This window comes from Pholcus phalangioides, unplaced genomic scaffold, assembly GCF_987345545.1.
Source record: "Pholcus phalangioides strain wild (caught in Gottingen) unplaced genomic scaffold, Ppha-v1.0 ptg000021l_1, whole genome shotgun sequence".
Lineage (NCBI taxonomy): Eukaryota > Metazoa > Arthropoda > Arachnida > Araneae > Pholcidae > Pholcus > Pholcus phalangioides.
In genome coordinates, this window is record NW_028301614.1 from 6,934,207 (window position 1) to 6,959,582 (window position 25,376).

At 32.7% G+C, this 25,376-nt stretch overlaps 1 protein-coding gene across 6 annotated transcripts in view; it reads left to right on the plus strand.

Moving 5' to 3' along the window:
• The window catches only part of LOC149070550 (uncharacterized), a 48,155-nt gene extending 23,456 nt beyond the window's left edge, over nt 1–24,699 (plus strand). The window contains exons 11-22 of one of the 6 annotated variants that reach the window (XM_089249074.1): nt 369–1,067; nt 2,194–2,294; nt 4,303–4,326; nt 9,797–9,838; nt 12,152–12,269; nt 14,720–14,896; nt 15,210–15,233; nt 16,647–16,761; nt 16,914–17,021; nt 18,632–18,702; nt 19,815–19,896; nt 23,303–24,699. In XM_089249074.1, coding sequence (XP_089105200.1) covers nt 369–1,067; nt 2,194–2,294; nt 4,303–4,326; nt 9,797–9,838; nt 12,152–12,269; nt 14,720–14,896; nt 15,210–15,233; nt 16,647–16,761; nt 16,914–17,021; nt 18,632–18,702; nt 19,815–19,896; nt 23,303–23,351 — 1,610 coding nt within the window. In that variant the 3' untranslated portion in view covers nt 23,352–24,699. The remainder of the gene's footprint in view (nt 1–368; nt 1,068–2,193; nt 2,295–4,302; nt 4,327–9,796; nt 9,839–12,151; nt 12,270–14,719; nt 14,897–15,209; nt 15,234–16,646; nt 16,762–16,913; nt 17,022–18,631; nt 18,703–19,814; nt 19,897–23,302) is intronic. The other 5 variants (XM_089249076.1, XM_089249075.1, XM_089249078.1 and 2 more) reach the window with 5 other exon arrangements.
• The last annotated feature ends 677 nt before the right edge of the window (nt 24,700–25,376 follow it).

Here is a 25,376-nt window from a genome sequence, read left to right on the forward strand (position 1 = left end):
TTTTGTATTATCCTAATAGTTTTTTTATAAACTGATTGGGACGGAATTGTATGAGGAAAGAGCATCCTATTTATCCAGATTCAATTGACCGTAACTAATGAATGCAATTTAATAATTATGCATTTAATGTGATGCTTTTTATATACCTAGCTTCTCTGTGTTAGATTGCTGTAGTTATTATGATAACTTTAGATTTGCTTTGTCATGAGTTTTATTGAGTTTCCGATTTTTTTTCTTTCCTCTAATATACTTGACAATTACTATTTGCATGGAATTAGTTTTGCACTTTGTGATGAAGCTCATTATCATTTTCTCTTAATACTTAGTTGCTTACCTGTCACTCCCATTCCTTTGACAATCTTTTGCAGGCAATAGTTTTAAGGAAAGCATGGTCAAGCCTGAAGCATCGCCAGAACAAATTCACAAAGAACTTGTTCGTGTCATTTCAAATTCCAGGCAAAAATTCATGAATGATTTAATACATACAGAACCCATTAAAAATGGTCATATTCCAGAGCCTGGTAGAAAATCGAAAAATTCTTGCCATCAAGTATTAAGCAATCATGTGGCAGAGAATTCTAACGAGAAATTTGAAAATGATATGAATCATTTAAACACGATGCATGATTGCATGAAAGCCTCTGACGATATGCATGAAGGAAAAACTTCAGAAAAATGCCATGTTATTGCTGATAAAAAATTGATAAAGGTTGCTGATTCGATAGCAGAATCTATTACTAATTGTGTTGTGGATGCTCACTCGAATGTAATCAAAATGGGAAACGGTGTAAAAAATGTAAATGGTAACAATAATATTGTTGCTAACGGTAACATCGCTTTGCATGCTGATTGTAAATTCTCTGGTTGCAATGATTTGCATGATACAGAGAAAATAATTAAAAATACAGATTTCAATGTCGTATCAAAAGACGTTTTTGGTGATGAGGATGACGAAGGTGAATCGACTGATCATGAAAATAGTTCACCAGCTCTTCCGCGTATCTTGGAAGAAACAGTTGATCTTAGCTCTTCCACGAATACACTCGTGGCGAATACAACAGGAAACGGTGAGCAAACTTTCTGTTCTTAATATTTCCTGTCAGAAAAAATGCCACGCTGATGTGGTTTAAATCACACTTAGATGATAATTTGCATGAACATCATTTTGTGCGTTATGGGCCATAACATGTTACAAATTCATTTTAAATTTGAATATTATTCAACTAAAAAAAGCCATAAAGTGTTGACATTGCTGTGGGTTTGAAACATTTCTATAAGAACTGAGCGTGACTGTGTGCTTGTCTATAATGAAAATTCCTTTTTTTTAAATATGTTACTGTATAACTATAATATTATGGAAAAAAATGTAGCTATGCAGTAACAAAATGGTTGATAATACCTTGTGGAAGATAAACCCTATTCTAATCAAGTCCATTGGTGGATATGTATAAGTTATGGTAAATGTGATAAATCCAGTTATTATGCATAATCACTGCACTGTAAATTTAATAAAATATTTGGTAAGTTGTCCAAATATATATATATATATATATATATATATATTTATCACTTTTATCAGCAATTATGCATAATACCCAAGCATTACATTGGTAAACATGATGAATAATACTATGTGATATACTATACACTCATACATGTACCATTATATCGAGATACAATTGTATAATTTGTTATCATTATATCAGTGTCCGAGTATATTCATCACACATACTAGACTCATTTGAAATTTTTTTAATATTTATCAAATTCACCAATTTTTCACGTACATAATCTCAGAGAAGGGCAATAAATTTCAAGTATTTATCAAATTTACCATGGACATTTGGTTATTATGCATAATGTCCAGTAAAAGGGATAAATTTATCAACCTTACCAAAACAATTGGTAAGTGTATATAATAACCGGTTGTTATGTATTATAACCGATTTATCACATTTTTACTATAACAGATATATTTCATAGACCAGAATATTGACCATTTTTTGCCTCAGTGACTCTGTGAAAGTTGAAATATATTTCTGTCAAGCAAAATTATTTTTATGGACGTTTATGTGTGTAACTTCAATTTTTTGTTTTTGTTTTCAGAATATCTCGTAACATCAAATGTAAATACATTCAGAATCATATTATAGTGGCTAATTATATAACATTTTTTTCTCTTTTTTTAAATAGAACCTGCAGATTTAACTGCTACAGCGTTAAGAGAACTAGAAAAGCAAGATGCATCCTCATCCCCAAGTGTTAGTACCCTAATTATCCACAGTGTTCAGAAAGTGAGTACTTTGTGATTTGCTCTTGAATGGTTTTTTTTTATTTTCCAGATTTAAATGTAAATTTATTTTATAACACCTTTAATTTCACTGATAGGCTACAGGTGTCCCTCAAGTCCAATTCACCAGATCTTACAAACCAATGTCTTTAGATAACAAATGTTATCAGAATTTAAATTAAAGAGAAAGATCCTAATGGAACTAAAATTGTCATTTTTGTGAGGGATGTTCGGAATTTTCTGGCAATTCTCTCATTATTAAAGTTTTCATAAAGAGACAAAGAATGCTGCTTGTCACCTGAATCTCCACTGTTTCAACCTTATTGTTTCATTTAAAAAACTATCAACCCATCATACCAAGCTCTTCAGGAAAGAAAACCTCAATTAATCAAGAGTAGTGAAGACGGAAAAGTAAACAGTACTAATTAAATCCATTCATGTAGGTCAGTGTTTCCCGAAGTGAACAATATCATCCCTACTGAGCGATGAAAGGGTTCAAAGGAGCAGTAGAAGCTCCTTGGGTTTAGTAGGGGTTTCTATGGGTTGGTTTGAGTTGAGAGCAGGCAATGAGAGAAGAAAAACTTTTTGAGGAAGGGGCCAGTGGAACAAAAAGTTTGGGAAATTATGGTTTAGATTATTGGTTCCTGAAATTTATTTAAAATTTTATTAAAAAAATTATTTTGCTGCTGGAAGTTTGATTTATTTTTTTATGTTTCTGAGGAAACCCCTTATTCGTATCTTGCCCATGTTAAATTCAACTCACTTTAAGCAATTTCGTCTTATAAGATTATTTTGCAGAACCAATTAATCGCACAAATCGAGGGATGCCTGTACTTTTATTTCAGTAGTAAACTATCAAAAGATCAGTCTAGTTCATATATGTTCAACCCATGGCCTGCGGGCCAAATGTGGCCCTTGGAATCATCTGGTGTGACCCACAAGCTCAAACCTACATCCATAAAAATGAGATAAACTGCATGTTACCAGATCACTTAAGTGACCCGCAATGCAGTTCCACATCACTTCAGTATCCTGTCACATATTCCTAGATCACTTTGCTCGTGGCACATTTACAGATCACTCGAGTGACCCGTGGCACAGTTCCAGAACACTTAAGTGGCCTGCAGCGAATTTTTGGATCACTTAAGTTATTTGCAGCACATTCCCAGATCACATAAATAACCCACAGCACATTTACAGATCACTTAAGTGACCTGGGAATGATTTTCTAGATTACTTAAGTGGCCTGCTGCGCACTTACACATTTCCAGATGAATTAAACGACTCACAACACATTTTCAAACCAGTAAAATTTCCTGCACTTTTCAAAAAGTTGAGTACCCTTCATTTACATCCTATGTGCTCTACCCATGGCCCGTTGGTCAAATGTGGCCTGTGACCTCACATCAAATTTTAGAAAAATGAACTAAGTGACACATTTACAGATCACTTAAATGACTTTCGATGCAGTTCTACATCACTTAAGTGACCCATGTACATTTCCAATAAGTTGAGTGACCTGAAGTTCATTTACAGATCACTTAAGCAGCCTGCAGCGCATTTCCAGATCACTTAAGTGGCCCACAGTATGTTTTCAAACCGATGAAGTGGCCCCTACTCTCCTAAAGGTTGAGCACCCTTCGTGTAGTTACTGTATTAATTTTTATAAAATATTTTGACATCAGCCAAAATATATTACTATAATGTTATTAATTAGAAAACTTGAAATTAATATAAATTAATTTTATCACAGTATCAGTCGTGAAAGCTATTCACCCTAATTAAAATTTCAAATTAAAATGCATGAATTTTAGTTTTGATTTTGCTTCATCACATGTGTGTGTGGTTTTTTTAAATTACTATTTTAAATATTATTTAAAAAAATTACACATTGAATTCTCTCGATTTATGCACATGAATCGCTATTCATCAAAAGTAATATAAATGTGTGATTGTGCTTCAAAACATTTGAATGACATTCTACTCTTTTTCTCTCTGCTATCCTTTAAAAGGAGACAGTTCAACCAAGTATGAAGGTATGTGTACATTTCTTGCGGAAGTGCATTCTGATGCATTTGTACTGGTGCATGCCTCTTGCACTTTTTTTCTTCCTTTTTAAAATTGGCATATTACCCAAAAATTGCATTCACATATATATTTATGGCAATTGCATTGAATTCACAGCTCATGACAATATTAATAAACATATCACTATGTGTGCTAAGACTGAACTGTTGGCTAAGCTATTTCCAAGAAAATGACATGGAAGGGATTAATTTGTTATGTATGTGTTGTGAGGCAAAAATACCATGTCATGTATTTAAATGAAAACCTATATGCATTTTGGATTTATTTTAAAGTTTCCTCCATGAATTACAATTGAAAATAAAATACATGTATGTCTGTGTATGCTTATGAAGCCGGAATGTGTGTTGTTTCCCTAGATATCTGAATACTCTTTATGAAGTCTAGTGTCACTGATTGCAAGACAATCTGCTGAAATACATGAATCTGTTTAGTAAAATCACAGTATTTGTTGAAAGTCTAGAAAAAATATATACAGTGATACCTTGGCTAACAAAGATAATTCACTCCAGAATCACATTTGGTAGCAGAAGCAGAAACTCAATTTCCCATAGGTTTCCATGGAAAATTGTTTAGTTCATTTCAGAAATGACCCAAAATTTAAAAATAAGTTTCATAAAACACCAAGAATCACAGTAACAAAAGACAAAAACTGACCAAAGACTGAAATGCTTTATCTATTTAATAGCTATTAATCTATATTCAGCTTTAATCTATTAAAATTGGTGTTGGCAAAACCCAGTCAAGTTCCTAGGTATCTCCATTTATGTTTTTTTGTCAGCTCATTTCTGTGCCAGATATGTGCAGATTTAAAAGATAAGCTTAGGGAATGAACAGACTGTTCAGTTGATGCTTAGAGTGTTGCACTGAAAGAACAGGTGCTTTGAAAACACAGGTTCCCCCTTTTTTATAATGCATTTTGTATTAGCCGAGTTTTTAATTTTACTTGAAATGATTCAAAAGCTTTCAGAAAGAAAAGGGGAAGTGCATCTGGAAAAAGATTTCAAGGAAAACATGAATTAATCAAGCTCAGTGGCTGTAATTCTGATGATGATTGATGCTAAAATCCAGCTTGGTTTGGCAGCTCCAGTGCAGCTGTTTTATGGTTTTATGGAGTTTTTTTTTTTGCAAAAACAAACACAAAATACATTTCAAAGACAAAACATAAACCCCATAAAAAAGACAAGACATGAACACATAATAATCACTTGTTAGCATGTGCATCCCTATCGATGAAAAAGTTTGTCATCTGAATCCATATTCGTTAGCCAAGGCAGAAAAATCACAAAAAATTATTCATTAGAAGAAAAAATTTGTAAGCCAAGGTATCGCTGTATATAAATCTACCACAAAAAATATATGGAAATTACCATTACCATATGACAAAATAAGTCAGTTGTCATCATATAATTAGTCAAAATGAGAATCTCAATTTTATGCATATGGTTGGGTTGAAGGAATTGGACGTTACATGTTCACTATCCAGTGTATTGGTTTTATAGTCCTTGATAGATCTTGATATGCTCTCAAGAGCCTGACAAAGAGTCATCTGAATTTAAGCAACCTCCTCGCTTTGATGCTTTAACTATTTTTAGCAATCATTAGTTGCTTTCCCTTCCCCTCATGCTTGATATTAATGCTATAAGTAAAAGTAACTTTCCATGTATGGAGATATTTGAATAAAATATCTAAGCACTTGAGCTTCATCTCATAGTAGGAGAAGCAAAACATTTTTTTATGAATTCATCAAAAGAAAACATCAATATGTATCTCTGTAGCAGTAAATTTCAAGACTGAGAAACTTTTTTTATTGGTAGGTAGAATAAAATCAGCATATGATAACAAGAAAATTGATACTTAGACAGCAGAAAGCTGTTATACGGCAGAAAATGAAGAAATTTCATTTGTCATTCCATTGACTGTGTAAAAAATTTGGAATTTCTGGTACAGAGGGAGTAAAGCACAATATTTCCATATCATCAATATTTTATAATATTTCCTGTTTTAATGTAATTGGTTTTTTTTTATACTGTCTCACCTTAAAAATTTTCTCCTATCTTTTGTTCAGCTTTATGATTGATTCAATGATCTGGAATTCTTCTCCATTGAAATTAATACTGGTCCTTATTATTTCATTTTGAAAAATTATTTGCAAGCACAAAATATGTTTTTGTTTCTCCATGGAAGAATGAAGGCTTTTATCGCCTGCTCATAGTGTATAGATTCCAGGGCTTATATATATGGTCCACTCAAACCAAATCAACATTAAGTCTAAATTACACTTTGGTATTATTAGATGATTCTCAGTTGCTTACAAATACAAAGGTCACTACAGGCAAAATGTCCAATGAGGTGGCTAAAAAATGATGGCCATTAAAAATATGGATATCAAATATAACTAAAATGCAGAAACCCCTAAAATAAGAGCAATTGTCGTGAAAAAAACTAATTAGTGTTTAAAAATTAATTGTAATTAATTTTTTAAACACTTATTAGTTTTTTATAATTTTATAATATACTAAATAACAGAAACTATTAGTTTCAAAGTGTATCAGATACAGTTTATATAAATTTTGGCAAACAAAACATGTATTTCAGTGAAAACTGTAACAACAAATTTATAAGTGGACAAATCCATAGCCCAATGGTATTTTAAACTAGAAAGATTTGAACATGAAAAGTAAAATTGAAATGTAAGTAAACCCATGTGATGCTTGCATATGAAAATAAGAATGAAATTTTTTCTTAAGAGATTGGGCACATACCGTAGTTATTCAAGCAATGCCACAGTGACTAGGTGGGGTAATTTACTCTCTTGCATTTGGTAACTAACAAACATTAACAAATTACTTGAATACAGGGTAGTAGTAAAATTGAATATACAGGGTGATTATAAAAAAACTATCCCGACATATGGGCCCCTAACTATCATACCATTCACAGAAACTGAATGAAATTTTGGCATAAGGTATTTTGAGGTATGCGCTCAAGAATGATATGGAAACCAACAGTGTCACTCTAACAGTTACGGTTACAGTGAGAAAATTTCGAAAATATCAAATGGCAACACCAAGTTTTTTGTATTGGAATGTGATCTCCATTGTGAAAAACCCTAAATAGCTTTCGAACGGCAACTGTAGCATGAAAATCACCGGTGGTAGATAGGCTAAAAGTGAGGACAACCAATAAGGACAGAGAAGCAGCATAAAATAAAGCATTTTATTGTGTTTCACAAATTTTCCACATGACCTTGTGGAGGACTAATCAGGCTGGGATCTCAGCCGAAGAAATGGTGTGACGAATGAAACGAACATTAATGCTCTGGTGCACGGCAAAGTCCTTTTTACTTTTTCCTTGCCTAGCTCCGGGGATTTTCGTGCTACAGGTGCCATTCCAACGCTATTTAGTGTTTTTCAGTATGGAGATCGCATTCCAATGCAAAAAACTTGGTGTTGCCATTTGATATTTTCGAAATTTTCTCGCTGTAACCGTAACTGTTAGGGTGACACTGTTGTTTTCCATATCATTCTTGAGCGCATACCTCAAAATACCTTATGCCAAAATTTCATTCAGTTTCTGTGAATGGTATGATAGTTAGGGGCCCATATGTCGGGTTTTTATAATCACCCTGTATATTACCTGTATAAAAAATGGTTTTTTTTTTCTTTTGTTATTAAGCAATAACTATTTTGAGTTGCTTTACTTATAATGGACATCCATAGTTTTATGAGCATATATTTTTCCTGTATAAGCTACCGTGATGAAGATTTGCCTTGTTGTAGCCATAACTATGTACAGTGAAGCCTGTCTTGAATGGAACCGAAAAGTAGTCTAGTGGATAGTTAATGCTTTTTCTATTATGGGAACCTCAATAAGATGGAAACTGTCTAATGTGGAAACAGAATTCATATTTAGTCTTTTTGTAGATAGAAAACCCGCTAAAATGGAAAGAATTGGTGGCCAAGTGCAGGTTTTTGTCCTTTGGATGGGAGCAAGTCTTGTTAGGGAACTCTTCAATTCTTTGGAAAAAAGATGAATCCTTATTATCTGAACTGGTTTTGGAAGTAATGGGTTAGGCTTGGGTAGAAGTGGGTTTACTATTCAAAATTTAGTAAAAGCTTGTCACGTGACTTTTGTTAGAAAACACTGCTTTCTCATGGAAAAATTTCGATAATTTCCATTTAAACTAGTTCCGGAGTAGAATAGGTGAGGGAAACTGATTTATTATTCACAATTTAGTGATACTGTGATTTAGCATTTCATTCAGTGTAGAGGTGGGGACCAGCCGCACGAAACTCGTCTTGGATTTAAACACAAAAATGGAGGTCATAGAGACAAGAAAAAAGCTAAACCTAAGTGTTACAGACATGTGGAATATTTCTTTCCCAAATATTATTGGTGGTTGTTGATCACATTCTCTTTATTTTTAAAAGGAACAGAATTTCTCAATCTTATATATTTAAATATTAAAAAATTTTCATTATTTACAAAAGTAAGTGCTCTTTCTATTGCTATTCATGAGTATGTTTCATACTGAAAAGTTGAGTGATTGAACTATCAACCCTTTAAATATGAAATTTCAAATGTATAATAATTTGAAACAACAAATGTGAGAAAAAATTCAAAATAATAAGATGCATATCTCTGTTTAATACTCGTTTATTTATAGTAGTTAGGGGGGATATTCTCAAAATTTAAGTTTTTTAAAACAACAGAAATGAAACGTTGTATATATATTTTTGTGTGCACCTTGTATGAAATGAAAATCTGTCTGGAATGGAAAATAATTTCAGTGTCTTGATGTTCCATTTTATACAGGTTTCACTGTATTTGTATTTCAACCGAAAACTGGGAACTGCCAATAACTGTCCTTTTGCAACAAAAGTGTTACCAAAATGTTTTTCAACTTAAAATAGTAATATACATGTGTAAAAACTTTCAAGACTTTTTTCTAATATGTACTTTCAATTGTTGAAACAGCTTCGTTTCACTATACTTCTTTTCCTTTCTTATTTACTGATTGTTTTTATTGCATCCAAAAGTTTTGATTGTTCTAATTCGCCTATATTCATACTTTTGCTGATATTTTGCATAACCTCAAAATTTCACTAGCACTATGCTTGGAATGAAAAGTCTGCAATATCTTCTGAAGGTTTTCTATGCATGGTTATTTTTCTTCCTAATCCTGTTATTCATCTTTTTGCACAAATTTTATGAAATATGTCTCACAATTCAAGCATGGGATCTATTGCATGTTCTTTTCCTAACGTTCTTCAGGAAGTTGGGTTTTTCGTTCTTTTTTTCTTTCTTTATTCATTTATTTTATTTTATTTTTAGTTTGGATTTTGCATCAATTCACATTAAAAGACAATCACCTGAATCAAAATTTAATCTCCTACATTTTTAATTTCTTGCAAACAGGTCAAGAAAGATGAAAGTGGAATGTGGCAAGAAGTTGCTGAGGTATTTTTTGCTTAGAATTAGTTTTTTGATCTGGTCATTTTTTCGTCTGAATTGGAATTTGTCCTTTTTTTTTTTCTCAAAGTTTCAACTTTTTTTGCATGAATTTTTGATTAGTTATCCATCATATATGCTCTGAGTCTCCTACTACTATGTTTCAAGCATTAGTGAAGAAGGTTTGTTTATGAAAAGAACATAGCATTGAAAAAGTATCTAGCAATATATTATAGATGAAAAATAAATGGGTGTAACAAGCATGTGTAACACCAATTGCATCAAAAAGATTTTAAGCTTGAAAAAATATTTCTTCTGGAGAAGAAAGTAATGGCAATCTGTAAGGCTTTCATGGCCGATTTCGAATGAGGTGCATAAAAAATCTGGGCTATTGGAAAAATTGGTCTGTTAAAATTATTTTCAGAATCATTGTAACCTTGTGAAGTTTTTCCCCCCTTGTCCTTGTTAAAAAGACCTTCAAAAAACATTTCTAAAGGTATTGGGAGTGATTTAACCCCTTTATGATCACGGAAGAAATGTCAAGTCCAAACACCAGTGGTATAAATTCAATCTAATTCTCTGTATTTTCTTTCCTCACCATCATGAGCTTTATTGTAACCCTATGACCTTTTTTTCCTCACATTTTATGTATCTTTCTACTATATAGTAAGAGCGAAAGAGAACGTGTAGGGTTAGCATCAAAAGTGACTCTAAAAAGAAACACTCTTATCTATTTATTTTTATTATATACTGTTTTTCCTTTTATATTTTTTCATCCTTTTCTTTTATTTTTTTTTCTTCCCTCTTCTTTCTTTTTTTAATGTGTGATTAGGTTAGGATAGTGATGGGTGAACTGTGAGCAGCTTAGAGGTTCTATCTGGCCTGCCGCAAATTTAAAAATAATAGTATAGAAATTTTCAGTATTACAAGAAAAATTCATTTAAGAAAGCGTTCTTTTTTTGAGTATGGAATATATAATTGTCAGAATTTAAATAGAAATTGATTTAAAACTTTTGCATATGGGAAAAAAGACTTGACACGTATGCAATAGGGAAGAGTAGATGACTTTGCATAACAATACTTAAAAAATCGTAAACAAATAAGGCAAGTACAAGGAAATACTAAAATTTTTAGTACTTCCTGGTATTTGCCTTATTCGTTGATGATTTTTTGAACATATGCAATAGCATTCATAAAGTTATTATAACATACATATTTATTCTTTCACGGTTGTAAAGGATAAACCACATTGTCTCACATTTGCAGTGAAACTGTCTTCAAAGTGTACAACACATCCTCCCACTTCATTTCCAAGCATAAAAATTCCTCATATGAATCATTGCCTGAATATTTCCAACCCGCAAACTTTTTTTTTTCCTTGTTTTTTGGCCTGCTTCTAAAAAAGTTTTCCCATCACAGGATTAGAACAGGGCTTCCACGTTTATCACTGATTCATCAAATAAGGATAATGCAAATTTGTTGTCAAAACCTTGTACTTGAAGTGGTTGAAAATACCTAGAATCATGGTCTAATGGTCTAATAGCCTGGAAGTTTTATATATTGTTATTATTCTGAAAATCTTGCAAAATATCACTTAATCTCTCAATTTTTGAATGTATAGATCCTTTAGTAATGAGTTGCTGCATTTACATCATTCATGAATGCATCATCATTCTCCTCAGAATAACTAGCTTTTTTAGTTCAGTGCTGGGTATTTTGGAACATTCCCGCATGTAATAGATAAAAAAAATGTGCACTTTTATATATTCTATCAGCTCATTATTACTCCCCTATAAGTGGGATCGACTGTACATACTTTAGTAGTTATTCATAGAAGTATTAACTTGCCATTATGCTCACATTGTAAAGCAAATACAAACAATGTTTGAAATATATTTATATTTTGTTACTCTGAAATAAAAATATAATTTTTTTATGATATGAAATTATGTTCTCAAAGTATTAATTCAATTTGCTGTGAAAAAAAATTGTTTCTTATCTTCTTTCAAAACTCGTATTAAACAACTCTTTCAAAAATTTTATGAATATTATTATTTTCATGACTATTTTCATCTAGATAATTGATGAATTATTCTTTTCCTTCTTGAAGACTTCTTTTCATCCTACAAAACACATTTATATCAATGTTTCATTAGAACATTCTTTCTGACAAAATACATTTATTTCAATTTACACTCTTTTGGGATTTATTCTCGACAACTAACTCTCCTGGTTTTCTATTGGTGTGCAGTATACATATATCATTAACTTATAGAGCATGTTGTTTATGTAAGAATAATTTTCTTTTAATTTTTTATGTAGCCTGAAAGTTCAGGCACTGACAGTTTGGAAGCTTCCCCTGCGAGTTATCCTTCAGCAGATTCCCACAGTTCTCCTCATTTGAGTCTGCCGCCTTCCCCATCTGTTCAAAGGAATGGTGGTGAGTAGTAGCTCAGCTTTTGTTTAATAATTTTATTCAAATCTTCATTAAATTTTCAAGTCAGGGTTATCTTGTTGTATTACTGTAGCGCAAAGTGCATAGCTTAAAGGCCGTATTTTTCTAGGGTTTTGTTGGCAGGCTATGCCAAGGAAAATAGATTTAGAAATGACTGATTCACTCATTGCGGAAGCCTTTGGGAATATGAAAAATATTGATATTTTTTTTAATTTGTAATTCTAAAAATTCCCTCTTATGTCATACTTGAATGTAATGAATTTTTTTTATATTTTATGGGCCAAAAAAATTCTAAGACAATGCAGATTGCCTTGTGGGTCAGAGTTCATGCCTCATGCATTATATTTTTATTTATTCTTTTATTGCAACTAAATTTTTACTGTAACTAAATCGTACCATCAAATCATAAATTTAACTAATTATCAAAACAATCTTTTATAATTTATCTAAAAATTTGAAACTAAAGTTATATTACAAAAATTAAACATCGCTGTGGTGGTCGAGTGGTTATAGTGCCGGACTCGTGATGCGAGAATCCGGGTTCGAACCCCACAGTGGTGGTCGGCTGAAGTTGGTTTTCTGTGGTTCCCAACTTCAAGGCGCAAATGCGAGCCGATCTCCCCGTTAAAAAGTCTCGCCACAGAGAGCAACAGTCCTACAACGGTAAATCATTCAACCATAACACTTCACTCATAGCTAGTAAAAACTGGGGGCAGATGACAGCTCTACACATAACAAGCATTACACAGAAACAAACTTTACGTCAGGTTGCACTACACGTACACGCACATTCCCGCATGTACCGATTCGTTGGGGGGTTTCGCGGGGGGGGGGTGCATGTTTGGTGTAGCAGTAGTAGGTAGGGGCTCGGGGATCCATGATGTTCTTAAGTCAGCCACCTCGTTGGGCAATTTGCCTGTTGTGGCGTTGTATTTGTATTTGTATTTGTATAAGTAAAATATTTCATGGCCTTACAAAGATTTCAACATCTAGCTGAAGTGAAGATGAATTCAGGAAAGAAAATTAAACTGGCTCTTTTAGGAATCGAATGAACGTCTTTTCACTTCCGGATGAGTGCACTAGACCACTATGCTACAAAGACAATGGACCTCTCTCTTTAGAGCGTACCTGTACTGATCAGGACTGTGCTTGGACAGTCAGACCTTACTCAGGTCAAAGCTCACAATTGCTGGCACTGCCACCAGGTAGTGACTTATCTGAAGATGATGTCACGCTTTGTTAGCTTTGGCCTAAGTTAAGTGACTGTCTTTTAAATAGCTGTCCTATGGTCCTGTTCAGTGTGCACAAGGTCCGAGGAAACAGGTTTATTGCCTTTTTAGCATAGTGGTCTAGCACCCTCATCCAGTAATTGAGAGGATGTGTTTGATTCTCCGCAAAGTCAGTTGAATTTTCTTTCTTGAATTCATCTTTGCATCAGCCAACTGTTGAAATTTTTGTATGATAAGCAGAGAGTGACATCATCTGGATTTTTCGATCTATCTACAGCAGTATTTACATTTTCAAAAATAGAATTTTGCTGGTTTGTTACGTCAATGTTTATTTTTGTTTCAAAAACCTATCTCAAAGAAATTGATTTTCAACATTATTTTATAACATTCAAATATTACACAATTGAATTTTATTTGAGCTATGCGAAATTTAGTCTGAACATTTATCAAGTGTTTTCAGACAGCTATTTGTTTTTTTGTTTTTTTTCCCCTCAATCCAAGATATAAAAAAAAACCAGATATATTCTGGATGTTATGCTGATGAGCCATCTATCTCTGTCTTTACCGTCCCACCTGCGGGGGGGGGGGGCATTTTCTGAAGTTTAGAGAGGCTACTAATGCCTCTGCTTTAGTACCTCACGCCACAGTTCATGAAATAAGGAAGGCAGGGTTGTGTTCTCAGTGGTGTGGATGGTAACTTGCTTGCCCAATATGCAAGAAGGCCTGCGTTAGTGTCCTGGCGGAGACCAAATGACTTTTCTTTCCGAGTTTACCTCGCCATAATATCCAGAAAAATATCTGTTTCCTAGATATTTGTTTGACGAATGCAAAGATACAATAATTACGTGAAAAATTTTATCCTTTAAACATATGATAAATTCAATGATGGTGTGCTTATTTCAATAAATAAAGTGTTTTTTAAAAATATAATTAGAAAAAATAAAGTTATACATGAATTTTTTGTTCAGAATTAAGTACACAATTTCCAGTTAGAATCTAAATGAAAATATATGTACTTGCAGATGTCGAATTAGGTCAGATCACTTTATGTCTTAATGCTAATCTCTTATTAAGGTCGATAGGTAAAAATATATATGAGAATAAGTGAAAACTCCTGGTAATAAAACTACATTTTTTTTTTTTGTTATAAATGTAATTAATTATAAGTGTGTGATTATTTCAACATTACTCATCCTTATTTTCCAGTTGATAGGTCTCGTCCAAAAGAAAAGAAATCACTAATTAGTAACCTGCGTAAAAAGCTCAGTTTTAGAAAACAAAGGTCGAGGTCCGTGGAGCAGCAACGAGCGGGATCAAGCCCAGTCCCCCTAAAAGCAAACAATCGAAGTGTATCCACAGAACGTGTGAAAGGAAATAACACAGGTGTTATATATTTTAAATTGTAATTTTTTTTTATTGCAATCACTTTATTATGTTGTTGACTCATAAGTTCTTCCTTCCTGATAATTAAGAATAATTTATTGGCTCTTAATACACATTTATCTCATCTTCTATTTACTTACAAATATTTTTTTCTGTGTCTAGCATGTTTTTTATATGATTTGTAAGTATGCATGATAGCCTTTAATGCAAAAATTCTGTTCAAATAATTTGAATATAAGTTTTTATTATCATGTGCACACATTGTCATATGCCTATCATGTTATCCATTTTAATTTCATAAATTTCATTTCAGGTCGTCCACTACTTGCGGTTCCTGGTGAGTACATTTTTAAATGGGATCCATTATTATTACAGGGTTTATACAGGTTGGGAAAAAAAATTTATTAAAAAAAGGTCAAGGAAATCCAGAAAAATAGCCCATTTTTGTTCTCAAACCTAGAAATTTCTGGCACATACCTGGAAAATCGTCAAGAGTGTCGTCTGATCAAAACAAAAAAATAATAAAGAAAAAAAATCTCAAAAAGGGAAATTTGATTTCATAAACAAAAACGTAAGTTTTATTTTTTAAATAAAAACGTAAGTTGTGATCTGATACCATCACAAATGTTGATAAATTTGAAAAACCACAGATACTGCAGGGAAGAAACTAGGATTTTATAAGTCTGTGTGGAGAAGAGCATATTGCTGAGACCTTATTGTAACTGGAAACATTGTTATTGTGCATTGTAGAAAGCCATGCGTATATAAAAAGTACTGTATCAGGAAAGCTTAGTTGCAATAATTTCGTAAGTTGACTTCAGAGAGCAATGTGGGATTAAGCATGTGTATATTATGATTTCCCACATGGTATTTTTTATTTGAAAATGATGAGTGGTAAGACAACAATCTAGAATGGGCTGATAAAAACATGAATCTGCAGTGGGGTTATTTGATTAAAGCAGTCAAAAATAGCCCATATAAAGCCCTGTTTCTGCTTTGCAGCAAAACGTTCAATTTGAGCAACATAGACAGACAAGCTGTTCAGAATGGTGGCAAGCATGCAAAATCAGAGAAGTTTTTTGATCAACTCCCAATTACTGAACTTTTCTGTTCTAATGCAAGTACGGAGTATAGGCCAACTGCAAAGAATTGTGGTGCAGCAAAGCCAACTACATCTTTGATTAATTATGTCACAAAGGAAACAACGGTGAAGGCTCAAATCTTGTGGGCATTAAAATCAGAGTGTGATGTCCCACTCATCCACAATAAATTCAAGGATGCTGGAGAAATTTTTGATTAAAAAAAAGATGGTATATAATTAATTAATATAATTTTATAATGTTTATAATTATTTTAATTTTTTTTATTAAAAAGTTACCTGAAAATTTTGAAAATTTGACTGGTAAGGTCAGGGAAATCTTTTTACAAAAATGAGTATGAACCCTGTTATTATTATCTTAAGTTTCATTACATGTATTGATAAATCATGATTCATATTCATGTTATGTGACTACACTTAATGTTATCCTCATTAATAGTTTCAAAATAGTCATCTTTTTTTGTGTTCCATAGAACTATTGATTAAGCAAGAAATTATTGTAGTAAAGCTTTTTTTTTTTCATGCTGTGTATCCATCATAAAAACATTCTTAGAAACTTTTATGAATAGTTTAAGGAAATAAAAATTGATGAGAAATTTTATAGCATTTATTTATAAAATCACACATTTTCTGTATTTTCTAAACATCCAGGTAGTACTCGAAGCAGTTTCAGTGAAGTTTCTGGATTGAGTACAGCTTCTAGTCGTACATACATAAATGAGAATTCTAAACTTGTTGTTGAGTTGAATGAAAATGGAATAATAAAGTAAGTTGTTTTTTCTTGTGATGCTGTTTGTCTTAATACTTTTATAACCTGTTTTTTAATGGACTTACTAATGTTGTGGCCACTTACTGTGATATTTTGCATAATTTTTTTACAATACCGAACTTTTTGTTGATTCATTTCAACTTTTTTAGGAGATATTTTGTGCCCACCTGTATGATCCACAGAACCAAATTTATAAAGAGAGGTATTAAACTACATTTGTACAACGACCACGTTTTTGTTGCAAAGCATTTGTCAGGGTAGGTTATCCTTTTTTTTTTCATGTTTTCTAATTTGTTCGCTGATCATTGGAGAAAGTATTGTGAAAGAAATTGTGGAAATAAAATCTCAAGGCATGACAAATAGAACGAAAAATTTATGTTTTAGCTTAATTTCTTAGGTTCATGACACATTTTCTATCTGAGAAAAACCATCCAGAATGATAATGTTATTTTTTCAACTTCTCCGAGACTTGGTGATTTTTTCCTATTCTTAGACACACTCTGACATAAATTCAAAAAATTTTATGCTACCACCCCCCCCCCCCCTCTGGCTCTAAATTAATAATCACACTAATTTTAGGTGTCAATACCAATTTTTAAGTTGCCATGGCTATTTGGCAAGGATTCGTCAAGCCCTGGTGTAAATTATTACTTCTGCTTAATTTTTTACTGTGAATATCTCATGAAATGTGGTACTAAGCATATCACTCACTACTACTGCTACTATTCAACCATACATGCACCAAGTACACATTTCTCTATGTAATTTCTAACAAATTGCCACATGCCTGAATGTGTGCTCTGAGTGTATGTGTTGCCCTAATGTATTTATGTTGTCGAGTTGCACTTGTTCAAAGAAGATATATGAATGCCAAAAATAGTCATGAATTAAATATGATGCTGTGGTGGAAAATTAATGACAAATTTTTATCTCAGACCATTTTCAGTCAGTGGAGTGCTCATTGTAGAACAATGCTTTAAAGCCCCCCATTACTTAGGTAGTCACAGTTTTCGTATTTGCAGCCTCTTTCCCAGTTTTTGTTGAAAACACTGTTGAGGTAATAATTCTCTTATCGGAACAAAATATAAGTCGTACATGTTAAATAAATGTTTAAAAAAATCCCTCTTAAAGGTTTTTCTGGTGTTTCTGAAAACATTTATGGTAGAATATATTTGTTCTTTTTGTGTGGGTGCAATAAAAAAAAGTATACAAGTTATGTATTGCATAACTTGCACACTATAGCTGTCAGCTGCAAATCCTGAGAATTAGAAGACAAGTTCATTATGGCAACATAGTGAAAGCTTCGTAAGTTTAAATCATTAATGGATTGTTTCCATGAAATCGACACATCTGTGGCACATTTTTCACATGTAGAAAAATTGGTAAAGGAAGCCTTGTGACTATACTCTAACAAATTAACTAGAGTTTAGCAGAACATTATATTGACGAATTACAGACATTATATTTTTCTCTCCAGAAAGCATCACCTTGAATCACTGTACTCCCCCCCCCCCCATCTACTTTTTCCACATAAAGCAGATACTGTAAAAATGAGATGCCTAAAGAACAAAATTTTAGGGGTTTTCCATATTCGTGGTCTTTCCTGGGACGAAGAAATATGGAGGGACAACTGTATTATAAACAATTTATTTTGATTAGTATAATTTGATAGTCTAACTTTAATTTCTACCATGATAAAGAATCACTGTTTTTCAACGATGATCATGCTGTTTTTCAAGTGCCATTTTCGTAGGTAGATGAATGCTATTGCTCAACGCTGAATATTAACTCTTTCTTTTCTCTCTCTCTTTTTTGCATTCAAAAATATTTACCACCACTTCAAAATGACATCTTTCTCCCATTTCAGAAACACAATGTGTCAAGTATGTAAGAAAAATCTTACACGCAGGCCTGGTAAGCAAGGTTATGAATGCAGAGGTAAGTCTTTTTATTTACTTGAACTTTTTTTATAACACCAAAACATTTTTACGATAACTAAAAATGCTTTTGTTTTCATGGGGTATTTAACCCTATCATAATATTCCTTTTTTTTCAGTCAGAAGTAATAAAAATGATCTGAGAGTATGTGAAATTTATGTGTGTTTTTCTTGATAATATGTCATTTTCGATTATATGTCAGAATGAGTCCATGAGTTCAAGCATTAGCCAAATCCTTTAGTTCGCTTGGGAGAGATTCATACTTTTCTCTAACATTTATTTGAATTCTTTACCTCTGATGGGTTGACAGTTTGACGTAGTCTGAGTTAATGCTTTTTAGTTAACAGGTCATTGTTAAACTTCTGTAAAGCTTAGATATCAAGTGAAAGTTCTCTTGATATTTTCTGGTTAAAAATTCTCTTACTATGTACAAATGTAAGAGTTGCAAGAATATGTTTAGAATATTCTAAAAGAATGAGCTTGCATAACGTGCAAGCAAATACTTGTAATTTATATGAATTTAATAATTTTATTATAAAAAATACAATTATTTATAATTTAATATATTATAATGAATATAATTATTTATAATTTTATCAGTAGATACCATCTTATAACAATGTACAATGCTCTGCGCATTAAAAATCTGGAAACTAAAATGTTAGATTGTGAAGAAATGCTTAATGTTGGCACTATTGTGTGCGTAAAATCATTAGCCTTTCATATTTTATATATGAAGCTCATATGTGCACATTAAAATTTTTTATAATTATGTAGTCCTTTTCAATACGCTTATCTTATGCATTTATTTCCAAACTTGTATAACTTTTTGATGTCCCAACATAATTTTAATCATCTGTGCACACCCTATTTCTTGGAATAAGTGCCACATAGGTATATGCTTCACAGTGTGAGAAAAACATGTGATATTTTCACTTTAAATCAAAGTTCTATAACTCAGAGTATTTTGATAACTCATAGTAATATAAATTTCTTTGAGCACTTAGATATCTCAAAATGCTTGAATTTGTGCTTGATTCTAGAGGAAAACGTTTCTCTAAAGTTTAATTAGTGTTTGCTGATTGATTGATTGATTTTTTTTTTTCTGGCAGACTGCAGAATTCAGTGCCATAAAAGTTGTCATGTTAAAGTTGCAGAGTTTTGTCCAAACAGTTCTGTTTCTTCTATGGAAGTGTAAGTTCAATTTCTCATATTATTATTATCAACAGTAACAGTATTACAAGATTCCTCGAAAGACTGGTTATATTTGGAGATGATGACTTTTAGGATGAAAATGCATTTCTGCCTCCGTGGGGACTCAAACTCTGATCTCTCATTTGCTAGACGAGTGCCCTACCCCTATACTATGAAACAGATAGAATATTTGTTCTTTGGAGAGCATATATATGTATATATATATATGTTGAATGGCTCCGACGTGTGGATGACGGCAACAATCAACTAATAGCTCGTGAATGACATAGCCCACCAGATGGCAACAATGTAGAGAAATGTGTTTCCTCCACTTTTTAATACAAGATGCCTTGAAAGACTGGTTATGTTTGGAGATCAGGGTTTGAGTCCCCCATGGAGGCAGAGTTGAATTTTCCTCCTAAAGGTCATCGTCTCCAAAATATAAGTCTTTCAAGGAATCTTTTATTAACAAGTGGAGATTGCATATTTCTCTACTGTAAGAGTATTCTCCCCAGATGTTTTGTTTGTTTGTTTGTTTTGTTTTTTTTGGTTTTTTTTTTATCTAGATTAAAAAGAAACATCGGATTGGAAACGTGCACTGAAATTTTTACTGTAAAGATTTCAGGTGGCCATACATACAAAATTCTATAAAAGGATGAAATTCTGGTTAGGTAAATTAAAATTGCTGGGCTGTCTGGCCTGTAAAAATGGCTCTCGGGACTTGCTACAGATGTCTTTTCTTTTCTTTCTATTTTTCAAACTCAACACAACTCAGATCTATCACCATCTATGGATGATTTACTACCTACTGACTTGCGTCGGAAGTGTAACTGTGTGTGTGTACCTAACAGTCTAAGTGCGGATGATTGTGTTTGGTTTTTCAGTGCTGCCGTCTATAGTTAAGAAGTGAAAATTACATTTGTACTGTTTGTAAGTCTGTTGCCCTATGATATGTTACTGTCAATGTTAGAATTCTAGATGCCTCGTTAAGTAGCCAGTGCCTGAAGCCTGTGCAATGTGCATGCTGCTGATGGTTCATTGCCAATTTTTGATTCAATGGCATGAGCAGCTGCTGTATTTTCCTGCATATAGTCTATGGATTATATGTTAATAAAACACTGAAATTTGTTGATGAGAATTACATACCACTGAGTCTTATCTTCAGCTTTTCCCCTTTTTTTTCTGAGCGGTTAGGATAGAGATGAATATTTGAAAAGTTTGTAAAAATGTTGATTTGAATATTTGTAAGTTGTGTGTAAATATTATTAAAAAATTGCCATTTTTTTCTGCATAAACGTGATAAACAACACCACTCGTATCATTGTTGATGAATGATATTTCCATATGCAGATTATATGCTGCTGCTGACTCTAAACAGTGATATTTCTTTTCAAAGTAGCATCTGCAAATTAAATGCAGGAAATTATGGTGTTCCCAGATGCTGGGGGAAAATCCTAATTTTTAAAACATGCACAATACCTAGTACTTATGGGAATTTTGGAATAAAATTCTGTCTTCTTTTACTACAGTGCATTAAAGTGCTTTATGTAATATGGTTCTACTATATTTTAATCAGTTAAAATGCAAAGACTTTACTGAATGTTAAGAAGCTACTGTTAAATTATATCTTTGAGTAAATATTTGCTAAGATAAAATTTTATCAGTAGCTCTTCACACACTACAAAAAAGTCCATATAGTAAATCTACAGGTTATATTTGCCTTTGGAAGCTTCTCTTTTAACCTCACAAAAAGTCAGAAATCCTATGGTGCCAGATTTGAACTGTAAAGAGGGTTTGGTGGCATGATTTTAATATTTCATTGGCTAAGATATTGCTGAACCAAAGTAGGAACAAGTGGGTGAACTTTATTGTGATATAGTGACCAATTTCCTGTTCACAACAATTTTATCAATATGTGTTATTGCAAACTTTTCAAAACAGAAAAACATGATATATAAATATAATATTAACATCATGCCATGAGCCACTTACATTCCATGTCTCGCAACATTTTTTGGCTGTTTCCGGCTTTGAATGTGAAGCTCCATGGGAAGAATTATTAGTTATTTCAGCTGTGTAAGGGATTCGCTGAGACAACTTCCAGAAAAAGCCTTCTCCACTTGCTTTGAAAAGTGGATTGAATGATGAGATCATTGCACATCATCTGAGGGAAGTTGATTTTGAAAAATACCTACTTTTTGGCTGTACCTATATTTCTTGATTATTATTATTTTTTTATGATTTTACTCTCAGTTCATATGGAACACACGCTTGTATTTTGTTAAGTGTTAATATTAGGTGAACTTGAATTCAAATAATTTGCACTTTAAAACAGACTTTTTGTACTTATATTTCAAACACAAAGTATCTGTCTTATAATGAATATCATCCAAACTGAAGTGCAGTTCATTCCATCCCTTTAAAATTTATATATTTTACTACAACCGAAAGAGTCTCAGTCATAATTATTTAATAAGTTATAATTCTCTCTTAATAAGTATAATGTGTGATGACTAACTATAATGAATTAATTAACACTATAATTAATTACTTTATTCCAAACAATAATAGCTCATTTTTAATGAATTAGTTAACCAACATCAACTTATTAGTTCCTCACCTTCAATAATTAACTGATTGTATATTATTGTGTTTTAATATCAATTCTTTTGTGTCATTCTTTAAGACTTGTATTATCACTACCGCGCTACTGGTCAGATGGGCTTCCCCCAACAGGCCTCAGCTCTCACTATAGTGATTGTCTTTTTATTGATTCACACAAGATCCCACCTCTCCCCCCTCCCATGTGACATTGTTAATTATTAATTAATGATTTTTGCTTGCTTTCATACTGATAAATAATATTGATAATAATTAATTGTTACACAAACTTTGTTGCATTTACTATTCCTCTTTAAAAGTGAATACTTAGAGCAGGGTTTTTCTTAGCTTTTTTCAGCCGTGACCTAAAATCAGCAACAAGGTCAATTTTGTGACCCATGGGACTTTGTTTTTTTTTAAATTAGGGAAATGAGTGACGCAATAAGTAAATTTATAACCGGACTGTGTGTAAGTGAATTTTCATGACCCATCTCGGAAGTGCCTTTCAATCAAGTCTGGATAGTGACCCATAGCTCAAGCCCTTGTCTGTTGTTCGATTCATACAACCCTTCTCGGAAGCCTCTCTGAATCAAGCTTCAGTCGGGACCCATAGCTCAGAGTTCCTGTTGTTAGTGGATTTGGGCGATGACCCATCTTGGAATCCCCACAAGTTAAGAACCCCTGACTTGAAAAAAGTATCTGTTTTAAAGTGTAAACTATCCATTTCATAAATTAAAGTGCAGTTGATTTCATCCCTTTTTTTTAATACAATGGCTTTCCTAAATTTATGTGGTATCTTTTCCAGCATGGACATTGAATATCCTGTTTATAAAGGAAAACCCCAGTCCATATGAGAAGAATATGATGAGCTTTCAAAACATGCGCTTGTGGATAGATTCTATGCTTTCTGTGTTGCAGTTTGTGTCTTAAAAAACCAGTTTCTGGAGTTTATCGCTTTCAGGAAAAGAAAAAAAAATTAAATGTCGGAGAATTTCCTTTCATGTTAATTACGATAAAAAGAAATGTCGAATATGGTATCACCAGCTCAAAATAATATGTGATGAAAAATAATTATAATAGCGCTGTTCTCATTTTATTCATCTATGGCTTTTTATACATATATGTGTACATTATACATACAAAACGTGTACCTATTTAGTTGATCATTGTAATTGTAGTTGGTATACTTGTATAATTTTTCTGATACATAATTTAAAAAAGATGTTTACTGCGCACGTGGGCATTATGAGTTGTTTTAATTGTTATGAAAATTTTACGTTAATGATATATGTTGGGTATAGGTGTGCGGTTATGCGAAATGTTGGCTGTGTAATTTTTCACTGTTTCAAACTGTGTTACTGATAATATTAGTCATTATGCTTCTTGTGTATAATATATCCAAATTTGATTTGTTGGCTTATGAAACTTTTATTGTTAGTACATAAGTGGAGAGATATTATAATAATAATTTAATGAAGAATGACGCAAAATATATTTAAAACCATGTTAGACGTTTGTACTTTGCATGTGTGATAGAGGCTGGTTCTCTCCCCTGCTCCCTTCTTTGACTGACTAAATGAAGAAAATATGCCTCTGTCATATGAGAAGCATTTCTTGGCGATGTACAAATAAGTTTCAAAGTACTGCATATTGTTGCCATTTTTCGATACTTTTATACTTCCTCATGTTTTGCTTTTATTCTTGGATTGAGTTTGTTCCTGGGTAGAATGTATGGATGTCATGAGGTTGTTGTGCAGTATAGTTAAAGCTCGGACTTCACATGCTGAGAGATGTTAGTTTGAACCGTTACTTTTGTTCTGTTACTGTTACGAGCATTTAAAGAAAGAACTATGAGATTGACAACAAGAAAATTGAAAATTTTATTTGTTAAAACATGGACAAGCTGAAATTTTTAGGGCTGCATACATATGCGTACACAATCAAACAAACCATGAAAATTGTCTGTGGGATATGTAAATGAATGTTTCCTACTGCACACATATGATACATTTCAAGATCAAAGATTTTTATTCAACCTGGGTAGGTGCTAATAATCATTACTCTGCCCTGCCTCATCACTAGATTCATAGGAAACTTGACACTCTCTGATAAAGGACAAATTGTTATGGCATAATGACAGCCACATCTCTGAAACAGTGAATCTAGGTTGCTGTTCAAAATATGCAGCAGTTAGTATTCATCAAAAAAAGAAAAAAAGATGCAAACCAGGTTACAAAGATTGTGATGGCCATAATCCTTGTCAATGCCAGAGGTCAACATGGGACATAGGCTTCTTTCCCCCCCCCCCCCCCCATTATTCAAGGGCGTATCACGTGTAAGTTCCATGAAGGTGATCAGAACAACGTTAATTTTACCTTATTAATTTGGAACTGCATAATTGTTTATGTAGCAGAACTAGCATCATTTGAGTCAGATGCAAGGCTGTTTTAATGCATGGGCCCACTCAGACATAGTCCTAGAATACAGGAGGCCTCCATGTTAATGAGATCCAGTTATATGATTTTTGAAAGCATATAGATGAGTAGGCTACTACTACTAAACCACATATGCACCTCATCGATATTCCGCTGCGGAACTTCTAACGAATCGGTACATGTTGGAATGTGCGTGTTCGTGTTGTGAACCTTCCAAGTTTGTTTTTGTGTAATGCTTGTTATGTGCAGTGCTGCCATCTGCCATCAACTTTTTTAAATATGCATAAAGTGTAATGATTGAATAATTGTATCGTTGTAGACCTGCTGCTCTCTGTAACAAGATTTTTTAACAGAGAAATCAGCTCGCATTTGTGCCTCAAAGTTGAGAACCTCAGAAAACGATCTTCAGCCAACCACTACTGCGGTGATCATAGTGGGGTTTCG